Source organism: Lissotriton helveticus, chromosome 1_1 (genome assembly GCF_964261635.1).
Source record: "Lissotriton helveticus chromosome 1_1, aLisHel1.1, whole genome shotgun sequence".
In the NCBI taxonomy this organism is placed as follows: domain Eukaryota; kingdom Metazoa; phylum Chordata; class Amphibia; order Caudata; family Salamandridae; genus Lissotriton; species Lissotriton helveticus.
The window spans coordinates 1,043,342,793-1,043,355,854 of record NC_136057.1 but is presented as its reverse complement, the minus strand read 5'-3'; the positions used below and the strand labels follow the sequence as shown (position 1 = coordinate 1,043,355,854).

At 47.6% G+C, this 13,062-nt stretch overlaps 1 protein-coding gene across 4 annotated transcripts in view; it reads left to right on the top strand.

Annotated features, from left to right (window-relative positions):
- The window catches only part of TYMP (thymidine phosphorylase), a 253,694-nt gene extending 242,738 nt beyond the window's left edge, over positions 1-10,956 (top strand). For all 4 annotated transcript variants that reach the window (XM_078677900.1, XM_078677904.1, XM_078677906.1 and 1 more), the window contains exon 10: positions 3,050-10,956. In XM_078677900.1, the coding sequence (XP_078534026.1) occupies positions 3,050-3,222 (173 nt within the window). In that variant the 3' untranslated portion in view covers positions 3,223-10,956. The remainder of the gene's footprint in view (positions 1-3,049) is intronic.
- The last annotated feature ends 2,106 nt before the right edge of the window (positions 10,957-13,062 follow it).

Sequence of the window (13,062 nt, the reverse complement as noted above, 5' to 3'; positions counted from 1 at the left end):
TGTAGAGTAGAAGCTGCCAAATCCTGGTACAGCTGCGGGTGGTGTCCACGAAACTGGATAGACGTAGCCTCCCGGGCCTTCTTCAGAATGCGCTCTTTCAACTGAAAATCGTGGATGCAGACTAGGATGTCCGGCGGGGGCCCCCCCCCGCGCCTAGGAAGACCAACCCTATGGGCCCTGTCCATCTTGACGTCCGTAAGTTCTTCGTCGCCCAAGATCTGCCGGAATAGCTCCAGGACATAACCTCTCAAATCGCCGGACTCCCCGTCCCATGGTACCGACTTAATACGGATGTTGTTCCGCCTGGAGCGGTTCTCCAGATCCTCCGCGTGGGACTGCAGATCCAGATTCTGTTCCCTAAGACGCAGCACATCCTGTTGCAGCTGATGGACATCATTAGCCAGAGTAAGATCATGGTCCTCTAGGGTGGCTACCCTCTCGCCAACCCCATCCAGGTCTCTCCTCACCTCCCTAAGGTCCGACGCGAGCTGGGACCGCAGCTCTGAGATGTCATCTTTAATGGAAGCAAACAGCTCAGTCATAAATGCTTTTGTGACCGGCGCCTCACCGTCCCCCGACATGGAGGAGGAGCCCGCCCCAGGCGATGGCGGAAGATGGGAGCCCCCGGTCAGGCCATCCTTGTTAGGCTTCCCCCTCCTCTGGTTGTTCGCCATCACAAGATCGGCCGTGTGCGTCTCCCCAGGCCGATCTCAATTCGCCGTCGACCACAACTCACAGCGTCAATCGCCGTCCACGAGGGCCTCCCTGCGCCCTTCTGCGAAGTGCTAGGGCCGCTATACCAGGACTGCTCCACTGCACGACCAGCCCCTCAGATCATGCGACAGCCCCGGTCACCGGTCAGCGGTGCGAGTGCCCCCAAAGACCAGAGAGCGCCTCACATGTCCGGGCCACCGCTCCCCGATGTAATGGCGCCCAGTTCACTGCACGGCACAGGCCCGCCGAGCCTCACTCAGGTCGTAAGTCGCTGCCGAGACTCCAGGCGCCTCGTCTCCCCCTCCACTATAGGTCGCCGCCGTCCAGGGTGCCCCGCAAGCTTAGGCCACACGTGGCCGCAATCTTCATGTGACTCAGTCCGGGGGGCCGCCCAACCCGTACCAAGCCGTCCTCTCTCCCGGCCAGAGCCCAATGCCGCCTCCTCACAACGCCCGCCCAGCAGTCCTGCTCATGTGGCGCCCTTCGCGGGCCAGATCGCGGTCCTGAGCCCCCCGGCTGCCTCCAGGTGCTCACCTCAGTCCGTGCTGCAGGGCCCCCGCTCCGCCGCTCAGCACACAGCCCCCAGCTCAGCCGCCGCTCCGCTCAGCTCGATACACGGGAAGGGGGCAGTGGGGCAATGCTGACCCCCGGAGGTCCCGTCGGTCACTGGGCTAATGAGGCGCCGCTCCAGGAATCGAGCCGACCTCCACCACCGTGCGGCGGCCGCTCTGCCTTCACTTCCTGTCGGCGTCCCTCCTACGCCAGTCCGGCGTCGGACAGGCCCTCCGCCGCTTCCGCTCCAAGAGCTCGTCTCACCTCGCGGGACGCTCCGAGGGACCAACGCCGCCACCAGAACACTGCCACTATGCTCCGGTGCCCCTTGGCCACAGAACCACCGGTCAGAGCACGGTTCCGGGGGTGCTATTCGTTGCTTGTTGATTTCGGCGCCGGAGGGAACGCAGAGAGCGTCTTACTCCGTCGCCATCTTGGCCACGCCCCTCCTGTTCTGCATTTTTGAATGCGGTGGGGTGTGAACGAGTTTGTGAGGCTGAATGTAGATGTCTTGATCTGTTGTTGTATGCTGCAGCTGAGGTAAGCAGTTCCTGTGTATGTACAGCTTTGTAGGTGTGCGTGAAGAGTTTGAATTGACTGCGTTTGTGAATGAGGAGCCAGTGGAGCTTGCAGGGGTGAGGTGAGATGTGGGTGCAGTGAATTATGGATGGTGTTAGGCCTGTTCAGGAGTTGTTTAGAGATTCCGGTTTAAAGTGTATTTCTGTAGTCAAGTCTACTTTTGATTAGTGCATGTGTGACTGTTTGTCTGTTGTTCCTCTTGAGCCACTTGAGGATTTTTCGTAGCATTTATAGGATGTGGAAGCAAGCACTGCTCACTGCATTGACATGTGCTGTCATGTTGAGCTTGTCGCCCAGGAGGATTCTCAGATTTCTGGCATAGGTGATGGGTGTTGGAGTGGGTCCGAGTTCTGCTGCCACCAGGTATCGTCCCACTGGGATTTCTTGCTTCCACAGACCAGTACTTCAGTTTTGTCGGAGTTCAGTTTCCAGCAGTTTGTTCAAATCCATTCTGTCACGAGGTCATTCAGTTGGTGAAGTTGTTTCTGGAGGGGGGCGTTTTATCCATCAGGGAGAGGGTGAGTTGGGTGTCGTCTGCGTAGAAGTTGATGATGATGATGATGATGATGATGATGATGCCTTGAGATCTGGTGATGTTAGAGAGTGGAGCCTTGTAGAGACTGAACAGGGTAGGGCAGAGGGAAGGACCCTGGGGGATGCTGCATAGTAGGTGCTTGGCTTCTGATATAAAGGTGGCAGTCTGAGTCTGTGGGACCTTCATGTGAGGATGAAGCAGATCCAGTTGAGTGCTGGTCCTTGAATCCCATACTCGCAGAGTCTTCTGATGAGTGTGTTGTGGAAGGCTGAGTCAAATGCTGCAGAGGGGTTGATTAGGATAAGTACGGCTGTTTCTCCTCTGATGTTATCGGTGTCTATGATGAGCTCTGCTCTTGGTGGTATCGCTTATGTTCATGTTCTGTTCGCCATCTCTAATGAGGGTTAACAGTTTGGCTGATATGCTGCTTGTGTTTTCCCTTCACTCTCATTGTGGTGCTGCTTGTACTTGCTGATTGTATATGAATGCTCTCCTTGAAATCTGTAGTGGGAGCTGATGTTGTGGTTGATATTTTCCTTGAATTCTCTCAGTTGTTTTTGGGTGTTGTGAAGGCATGCTTGACAGCGATTGAATTAGCGATCCCTTGAGTTTGTTTTTGGTGTTGCAGCAAAATATCTCACTCTTTCTTTTCCACCTTTCTACCCAAAGGCACACCCTGGATCCGAATCCATCATGACTCCCCACACCTTGAAGAAAGACAGATGCTCTCCCTCCAGGCTGCCCTAGTCCTAGGAGACACCATGCCTTTTACTCCAGGCTCCAGAATCACAGAGATCATCCATCCAGAAGGACTGCACAGGAGACAGAATGCTAAAAACTGAAAGAGGTTCACATGGACCTCATAGGAATTTGAAGACACTGCCACATGGTCTGCGCCAGGTTAAGCTATAGATGTATCAATATCACCAATTGTAAAAACACCTCACTCGTGGACACTTGAGAATGATTACAGAGGGAAAAACGATGTCACAGGCTGTAAAACAGTTTTCTGTAGTAGATGTGAACCGTGCAGCTTGATTAAGCCTCTTCACAGCTGTCTCGAAGAGATTGTTCTCTGGCAAGAGCATAAGATGTGGCAACTACTTCCCCACCCCCACACTAGCCCATCATGTAGCCCTGCCTTCCTTTCAGAGATTGATAACCTCATTTTTTCCTAATTCTCTACCAAGTCTGAATTTGATTAGCTGAAAATCCTTCAGAAGCCTGAGGAAAACCAGGAAGTGGTCTGATCAGAAATCGTACAGAACAAGTGATAGCTAAGTTTTAAAAAGGGTAAACCTTGGTTTACGTCTGTGACTGCCAGAAAGTGAATAGACGTGGCACAAGAAAAAGGGGGGGTAGAATCCCAGAACATCAATTTCCCATTTTAATTCCGATTAGAAAGACTGCCTTGCAATACAGTAGAAAGGCTGAATAGAATTACACCAAATTTAGCGCAAAGTTAGAACTTTACTCAGAAATTGCACTTTCCATTATTTGTTCAGTAGTTTTTGAGAAATATGTGTTTAAGAGGTGCTTGATTGGGCATGAAGGGGTTAACCTCCCCAAAAAGTAAGTGAAACCTGAACCATTGGTGTACAGATATGTGGTGAGTGGCCAATTTAAAGAAGATGTACCAACACATCATCTTAAATCTTAAAGTACGAGATTCATATTTTCATTTAGAAACTGGCAATTTTGCAGCAGAGTGCAAAAGTGTTTTTAAGGGTTGGAGCCTTTTGCAACAGTCAGCAGCACATGGCAACTGGTGAGCTGCCCAGCTCGATTATATTTCTGCAAGAGGATGGAGACCTCTGCGACCACAGTGGAAGAGGTGTGGCGCAGCGGCCAGGGCGACTGACGCTGGCCGCTGGGGATCACGGTTCGATCCCCGGCTCCAGTGGCAGGGGTCTGCCCAGCACCATGTGACTCTGGGCAATAGCTTGCTTAATCTTCCCGACTACCCCCAGCGCCTTGACACCTTTGGGTAATTGTTCGCACTTTACAAATACTGGACATTTACATTTACTGCTGCACCACCTGAAATCAATAGGGCTAGAGGCATGTGAAGAGATACCAGCTATAAGGCTTGTCTATCAAAATTCTGCAAGTTCCATTTTAAATATCGAAGGCACAGCACATTGTAGCAATGACTCTAATTCAGCTCACAGTACAAGAGATTTTTGCTCGAACAAATTCAGTGTACACATAAGGAAGATTAAGAAGTGACACAAGTAGCCCAAAATTTGCATCTGCCTAGGATTACGCATTCATAATTAAAAGTTTGCCCACCCCCCACTGGAACTCATCTATGGAACCCAACATTTGTATGGTAGAGGTGGCGATGGTGCTTCTGCAGTTTGTGAGAATTGTGCATTTGCCCAGAAGCACATTATTTGTCAAACGACCATGAGGGAGAATTAAATAAATAAATACATTTCCTTCACTATCGTCTGTCGAAATTGTCCCACCCAGCCCCACTGCTCTTACCTGCACAGGCCGCAGCTGTCTTAGTGGCTTTTTACATCACTAACCTTCCAAAGCTGCACAGAGGCTTAAGCAGATGGGATTGTCTCCTGAGCTCTGAGTTGTAGAGAATCCTATTTGTCAGAGAGGACTCTAGCTGCCTTTGTGCCCCCCCCTTTTTGTTCAGAATATGAAATCTTTCCCTGTGGTATTCCACGGGGCTTATCTTCGAGGTCCATACTCTTCAGAGTCTACATAGCCCTGGTATCTACATTATTTTACTTTGGTTTCCCTTTCTTCACTTATGCAGATGGCATCCGGTTTGCAGTTCACATTTCACTCATACAAAACCATTGAAATTCAGCAGTTTTAGCTACCTAAGCTAAGTATAACTTACCCCCTTGCAATGCACTGCTTATGACCTCACATCTTCATGAGCAGGAAACAAGGAAAGGCAATATTAAAGTGGGCTGTGGTTTCATTTGCGATTTCATCAGTGACCAGTGAGTTACATCACTCATGACATGGTCACTGATGAAATCGCAAATGAAACCCCAGCCCACTTCAATGGCATAAGAACCACCACTTTCTCTTAGCATTGCTTTAGTCATCCCCATCAAGATGATTTGGAATAAATCACCCTCTAGGACAGACTAGATCCAGGGGACACACCCTTCATCGCCAAGGTTGGTAGTTCAGGCTTCCTCTTGCACCAAGCAGAATCATAGTCTTTTCTCACTGTTCTTCCACACAGAGTCCAAGAAATTGGAGGCAATAGGGCAAAAGGTTGTTTCTGCAGGAAGCTTAGCCCTGCGCTCCATGAACACCACGCGATTACTGACGAGGTGCAATCATACGATATGGGAAATGGCAGATATGATGGTATCAAGCATACAAGATCACCTGAAGGGGCGCTTTGCAGAACTGGTCAGAGATGACCAGAATTTCTCAAGACAAATAATCAAAACAGGTCTTGAGAGAGTAGGTTAAGTGACCAGGGTCTGGGCTCCTTTGTCGCCCTAAGGACGCAGGTATGGTTGAGGTCCACCGACCTTTCCAGAGATGTGGAGGGAAGTTTCATGGATATGCTATTTGATGTCTTTCACCAGTTGGGTAACAAAGCCAAGTCCGCCCTGGTGAAGTTTAAGGCATTCAGAACAACTGCCCAATCCTTTGGACTAGCATCCCCAGAATGAGACTTCCACAGACCGTGTCAGTAGTTTTGTGGCCACTCAAAAGGTGTTCCCTTTTGCCAGTGCCAGCCCTCCTAGTTCGTGCAACAGTCAAATTAATTTCTCTGGCAATGTAGAGGCAAATGGAAAAGCAAACAGCCCAGCAGCCTTCCTCCTTCTCCCCATCCTCGTACCATCGGAAAAGTCACTTTAGGCCTTCTTTAAAGGGAACACACTGGTTAGAGGGAGGATATCATCCTTTTTATTGGCTTGGGGGCCATACAATGGACCTGTGTGTCTTGCAGATTATATAGAGGCATTATGCCCGACCCTTCCAATGCACCCCTTACCAATCACTCCCCCTCAGTTACTCCCTTCAAATGATCACATTTGGATTCTGCAATAGGAGGTGGTGGACCAGTTGCTAAAAGGAGCAATAAAGTTGTTCCCATAGCAGCAAATTGGGCTCCAATACTACTCCTAGTACTTCCTATTCCTAAGAAGGAGGGCGATCTGCATCCGATCTAAGACCTCAGACTCTTGAACCTTTACCTTAGCAAACAAAAGTTCAGGAAGCTCTACCTGGCTCATGTATTCTTGGCAGCAGAAGTGGAAGACTAGATCCTATCCCTCGACTTGCGGGGCATGTATTTTCAAATACCAATCATGCAGTCGCACAGGACGTAGGTGCAGTTCGTAGTAAGTTCTGCCCATTACCAGTTTGCAGTCTTCCTGTTTGGACCTACATCGGTTCCCAGAATCTTTACCAAGGTGATGGGGTGGTTGATGGTACATCTGCAAAGGTTTGAGATCTCAGTATTCTCGTACTGCAGTGTTTGTTCAAGGGGAGCTCACCGCAGCTAGTGTCGGGACCACCTGAAGCATCCCTGCCATTCAACTTACCCAAGTTACACCTAGAGCCCCTCAGCAGGGCAGTACTGGAAACAACATCTTTATGGACTTCCCTCCTTCCCAGCGGATCCAGGACATTTGGGAAGGATTTACATCTTTTGGAAGGTAATGCAAGTTCAAGCATGATGGTTATTCGTCTGCTAGTTTCTTCCTGCATTCTACTGATTACTCACGCACACTGGCACATGAGGGCTGTCTAGTGGTGCCTCCCTATGCAGGGATTCCAATGTTGTCAGGATTGCCCAGTACTACAGTGGACTTGCTATGGTTTTCAGTAGAGGAGTATCTGATGCAAGGGATGCCCTCTTTTCCACTACCACCACCAGCCATGGTACTCATGGACGCCTCCACTTTATGGCGGGGTGTGCATCGAGAGAACAGAAAATCTGAGGCCTGTGGCCTCAAGAAGAGAAAGTTCAGCACATCAACCTGATGAAGTTGCAGGCAATTCCCCTGGCCTTGAAAGCTTTTCTTCCTTCAGTTTGCAACCAAACTGTCCAGCTCTTGACAGATGATGTGACCATGATGTGGTATGTGAACAAGCAGTAAGGCGTGAGGTGTAATCTTCTCTACTGGAAAGGTCTGAGGCTCTGGGTGCAGGCAAAAGGATCTGGCTGTTCACCAACCACCAGGGGAGACAATCCGATTCGTTGTCATCTTGTCAACCATTAGAGGCGTATACCCCTCATATGGGTCCTTTGGGAACTCTTCAGGTGTACCTATTTGCCAGTCATGACAATGCACACTGTGCACATTTCTGAGCCTTCCAGTTTCAATTGCAGGGAGCAATTCGAATGCCTTTTGGTTAATGAGGACATTTTCTTATTCACTACTCTTTTCCTCCATGCCTTTAGCTCCTCGAGGCTTGATGAAGTTGTGCCTAACGTGGGCCCAAGCATTCTGATCGCCCCAGAATGGCCAAGGAAAGTGTTGCATGCAGACCTCCTGCCACTGTGTATGTGTCCTCTGATCCAGTTACCTCTTGGAGGGGTTCTCTTTTCCCATTCGGAGAAGCACGTTCTACAACCTGACCTCCAAAGCCTCCACCCTCGTGCCTGGAGAGCGACCAGGGACATTTGAGGTTCTTTTACCTGCCACCATAGTTGGCTGACATTATTTTGTCAGGTGTGTAAATGTGACTGTAGACTCCCTTGAAATCCACGCCTATCAGATGTATTTTGTTTCTCTAGTAGACGTATGAAGTGAGCTCTGTTAAAGGTCATATTGCATCCCTTCAGCATTAGTTTGTCTTCTTGACCAGCCATCTTTGTTGAAGTGTCCTATTGTTTAAAGGTTTTTGAAGGGGCATACATGTTTTCCTTCACCGTCTGTTATGCCCCAATGTGACCTCAATGTGGTTCTAATATTCTTGATGGGGACGCTGTTTAAACCTCTTCACAGTTGCCCCTCAAAACTGTGATCCTGGCAGCAATCACTTCAGCGTGACTTGTCAGTGCGCTGCAAGAGGTGTGTGTTTGCCAACCCTCCACCTGCTTAAACCTGGACAAACTGGTCCTGAGGACTAAACCGGCTTTCTTTCTGTAGGTAGCATCCCTTTCCATATGGGACAGGCAATTACTCCTCCCACCTGTTTCCCTCTGCACCATCCCACCAAAGGAGAAGAGGGATTATATTGGGTGGGCTGTCATATGCTCGTCAACCGGTCCAAATAGTTTTTGTCTGACAACCAGCTCTTTGTGGGTTTGCACTCCCAAGCACCCGTGCAACATTTTAGCAAAAGTGGACCAAAGTCATTCCTGTTTTCCTTCGATAGATTCTGTTGCAAGGCTAAATGGTAGCCTTTTTAGAATTCTAAATAAAACAGAAAATCTTCCTGACCAATGTATTAGGAAACCCTAAGAAGGAAGTCCTTGCTGCGAGCCAAAGAAGGACGTCAGTTAAGGCAATAATCCTAAACCCACAGATCTGTGATCTCCACAAGCGACAATGTGCCAGAGGCATTACCTGAGAAGCTAAGGCCACCTGGTCCCTCTGATGTGAAATATTGTCATGAGCACCTGAGCACGAAGTAGATAGAAGAGGGACTGCGGATGGGTGGAGAAGCACCCACTGCGGCAGAGGTACATCAGTGAGATCACGTGCTCGCCTTGGCACTTTTTTATGTTGCCACCTTTTGATAGAAATAACCTCAGCATTCTCTAGCAATATTTTGGGCATCGTGCGAGGTGAATCACAGAGCCAGATCCGGTTGGTCGCCCTTCATTATTGGGCTTTAGCAGACACGTTCCCTGAAGGAGGTACCTTATTCAACACCAAACTTTCAAACTCTGTTTGTGCTAACAGTAGGAAATTGATCTTGCAGGATTATTGCGTTTACTTCTGCCTGGCCACAACCTGCAGATGAGTCTGTAGTGAGGGCTGCTCCTGCCGCTTAAAGGGGCCATCCAGTGAATGATGCCACAATACCTCTCAAAACCCCAGCTGACATCATCAGACAAACCAACCTTGTAGAAGGCCTATTGTTGGTAATTGTTGGAGATTCAGGACTGGGAGAAGAGAACTGTTGTTTTCCCTACACTGGATGGGCTCCTTAAATAGTAGTGTATGTTACCTGTATTGGTTCTTGTGAGGATTGTATTTTCTTTCTCTTTTCTAATGCTCTCTCCTTGCGGAGTGGGTTCTGGTCTTTATGATAAGCTCGTAGAGGGTTTGTGCAATTGGCCCTTTTTCATTTTAGATCGCAACTCATTCCAAACACCTGTTTTGCTATACTTTCCTTGTGCAACTTACAACAATTAAGTTAAGTTCTCAATGGAGACTTTTATCTCAAAATATGATTGTAGCTAGTTGTGTGTTTTTGTATGAAATATGTATTTTCCTTTGATTATGTAGTGCAAGCAGATTGTTTGGAGCAGTTTTGCACACTATAATAAAAGATAGTCATAATTAAACAGGACAGATGGCACCTTAAAAGGACTGCCTGTTTTCGAGATCAGCTGAACCATCCACCTTCCTGTACTTGTCCTTCCCATATTCAGGATGTTGGCCCAGGCAGTGGTGGTCCGTACACAGTGGGGTGAGGTGCGAGAGAGGGTAAGTCGACAGATGACTGAATAGGGAAAATTAAATAAATAATTCCAATTCCATTGTCTGTCGACTCCCCCGCCCGCCCCGCCTCACCGCGCTTAACTGTACAGACCGCTGCTAGTCCCAGGTGTAACCGAGGACCTCGACTACCTCAGGGGGATATGAGAGCTGGACTCGCTTTTCCCACATTGCTATTCCGTGGCTGTTATGCTCCTCTGTTTTGACTTTTATAGTTCTTGATCCACTGCCCTGCTTACCCCTTCAGATAGTGGGGCCGGTACATGCACTTAAAATAAAGCTGTGAAGAAAGATGAAGACAACCTGAACACAAGGGCAGAGACATACTTCATACAAAGCAACATCCATATTTAATGAGTCGTGCACATGGGAAAGCAAAGCACAGAACCATTACTACTAAGATTGTGCACTCTGCCACTGGAAGACACTAGCAGAAAGCCCAACAGGTTGCTTTGCGCCACACACAGCCTTGGACCATGGCGCAGAGGCAAACATCCGCTGTCCAGCGTAGGATTTGTACTGGAAGCATATCCTTCCATTACAATTCTTATGTGTAGACAATCGCAGAAGGGTCATACGCACTGGATGTGTGCTGTGCACTGCAGCACACATATACTGTATCAGTTCCTGGGCGAAATCAACACATGCCTCCTTATGAGTGTCAACACTTGCTCTCGGTCTACCTTGGTATATCAGACCTTGTGTTAAAACCTATAGTTGTTTGCTGTGATCTTGCTCCAGAATGACTCACTTGATGTAAAGCAGCACAATGTGGTTTTGGCGCTGTGAATAGGCCCCTTTCTAGTGCAAAAGTAGATCGGCGCTACCACTTTACACCATACTAGTGCAAAGCATTAGGACATCTGGGCCAATGAGTGCTGTACGTTCTTTGAACAGGAATGGGTGCTATAAAGGACTGTAAATTAACCACACATTTGTAATAAATCTGTTTTGAACACATTACACTTCTCCTGTTGTTCTTATATAGGTTTTAACTTAAATATCTTCCAGGAGCATTGCAAAGTCTTATAGCACTTCAGGCATCTGAGGAATTTGCCTGCTGAAACACTGCGTGTACACCAAAAAAAGCAATTTTACAGGCCTTTTGCAGCAACTTGGCTCCACCATTAAATGCATTTTTAATTCTGACGGCCTTATATCACATAATTGAAGCACCAATACTTACATTCATTGCTTCCAACTGTTGTTGTGTCAACTTTACTCCAATTGGTTTTCTTCCACCGTCAGTCAGTCATTCTCTACCACCGCTACAGAGTTGCTTTGAGGCCATTTAAGAATCAAGAGCAGTCAGTCGCTTGTGATCCACTCGTACCAGCCGCCCAGAGGCAATGGCCTGTGTGCTAGCCTCTCAATTTCTCCTTAGGCCAGTCTGCCTCTTTTAGAATTGGCTTCAGAAAGGAGACACTGTGATTCAGGTAGACTTTAGCTATTGGTTTCTGTGCTGTTGTTTTCATCTTAGTTCATTCTATCATGTTGTGTATTATGGTGCACATAGCTCAGATATAGCTTCTGATGTATCTCCTACACTCCACTCCACCAGAGTACAACAAGTTTTGAAATACGTTCATTGAATAAACCTGAAGTTATGCAATAGATCCAGTGCCACACACCCTAGGCTCTGGGCACACACTCGAAACCTTCAACTTACCAATGGGCCCATTTTCTGTAAATGATCACAGCCGTTGTGCCTAGTGGAACATATCCAATCAATGGCATCACAGAAACAGCATCTCATTCATATGACAGCAAAGCTTATAAAATATACACTCTAAATAGTTCAAGCACTCATGGGTTGGATTTTCTCAAAATAGTACTTGTTCTGCCTATAGCAAAGGAAGTATGCCACTGCTTCAGCTCTACACTATTCTTTGTAAAACTCGAAGAGTGGTACTATGACAATTAAAGAAATAGTCAAGCAGTGTATGGTTCAGAAGAAATCATAGATTGATTATTCGAGGAGTGTGTAATTAAGAACATATCAAGAAGGAAAGTCCTTTTTAGTGTGGCGTCTGGCACAAGTCACAGGAGGGGTGGCTGTCTTAGCCATGGATGTGCATGTACCAATGTGTGATCAGAAACATCAGTGAGCTGTGACATGGCAGTGTGATCTTGAATGGGGCTTGGTAGAATGAATGTGTTGTAGAGCAGGTCATAAAGGTACACATCAGCCGAATGTTGGTACGTACCCATTGCTGAACTCTAAAAACCTTTTCCTACCCTTTCACGGTTCCCATCTCTGAACCCTAAACATCCCTTATTACCCTTCGTGCCTAAATCCTAAAACCTTATTACCCTTGAGACTTACCCATCATTGAATCCTAAACACATCTTACTACCAGTTAGCCTACTCATCCTTGAATCCTAAAAATACTTTACTACCCCTTTACGCTACCTATCCCTAAACCCACAAAACCCATTACTACCTCTTAAAAGTACCTATCACTGAATTCTAAAATCCCCTTACCACTACCCATCCCTGAACCTTAAAACTCCCTTGCTAATGCTTATCCCTGCCCATCCATAAACCCTTAGTACCCCTTAAAACTAGCGACCCCATAACCCTTAAATGTTCTTAACCACCTTTTTACGTCTCGCCTAGGCAATGCTTGAGCTGTCTCGTTAAAACATACACTATATACTATAGCGGGGAAGCTTTGTTTAAGCTCCGCCTACTCTCCGCCCATCTTGCTTACATCCTAAATGCTGCATTCTGATTGTTTTTTGGCTTGTTAGTCCCTCCTCTTGACGGCCATGTCGTCATTTGTATACTTCCATAGCTACCAGCCCTTTACTTTAAAAACTATTTTGTTCCCGTGGCTCACCCCCTCCCCTTACGCAGTCCGTGACTGCTCATGCCACCACAACTGCCCTCCCCCCTCCTCACTCCCGTTTGTGCCTTTTTGGTAGCCCGCTCTCCTGTTTCAAATGCAATAGGACACGCGTAAATGTGAGTTATATTGCATTTCAAATGCTTGTTACACTACCGATCACTAACTTTTGACAGTAAATGTAAATACATCTGCCAAAGCGTGATCTTGAGCAGGC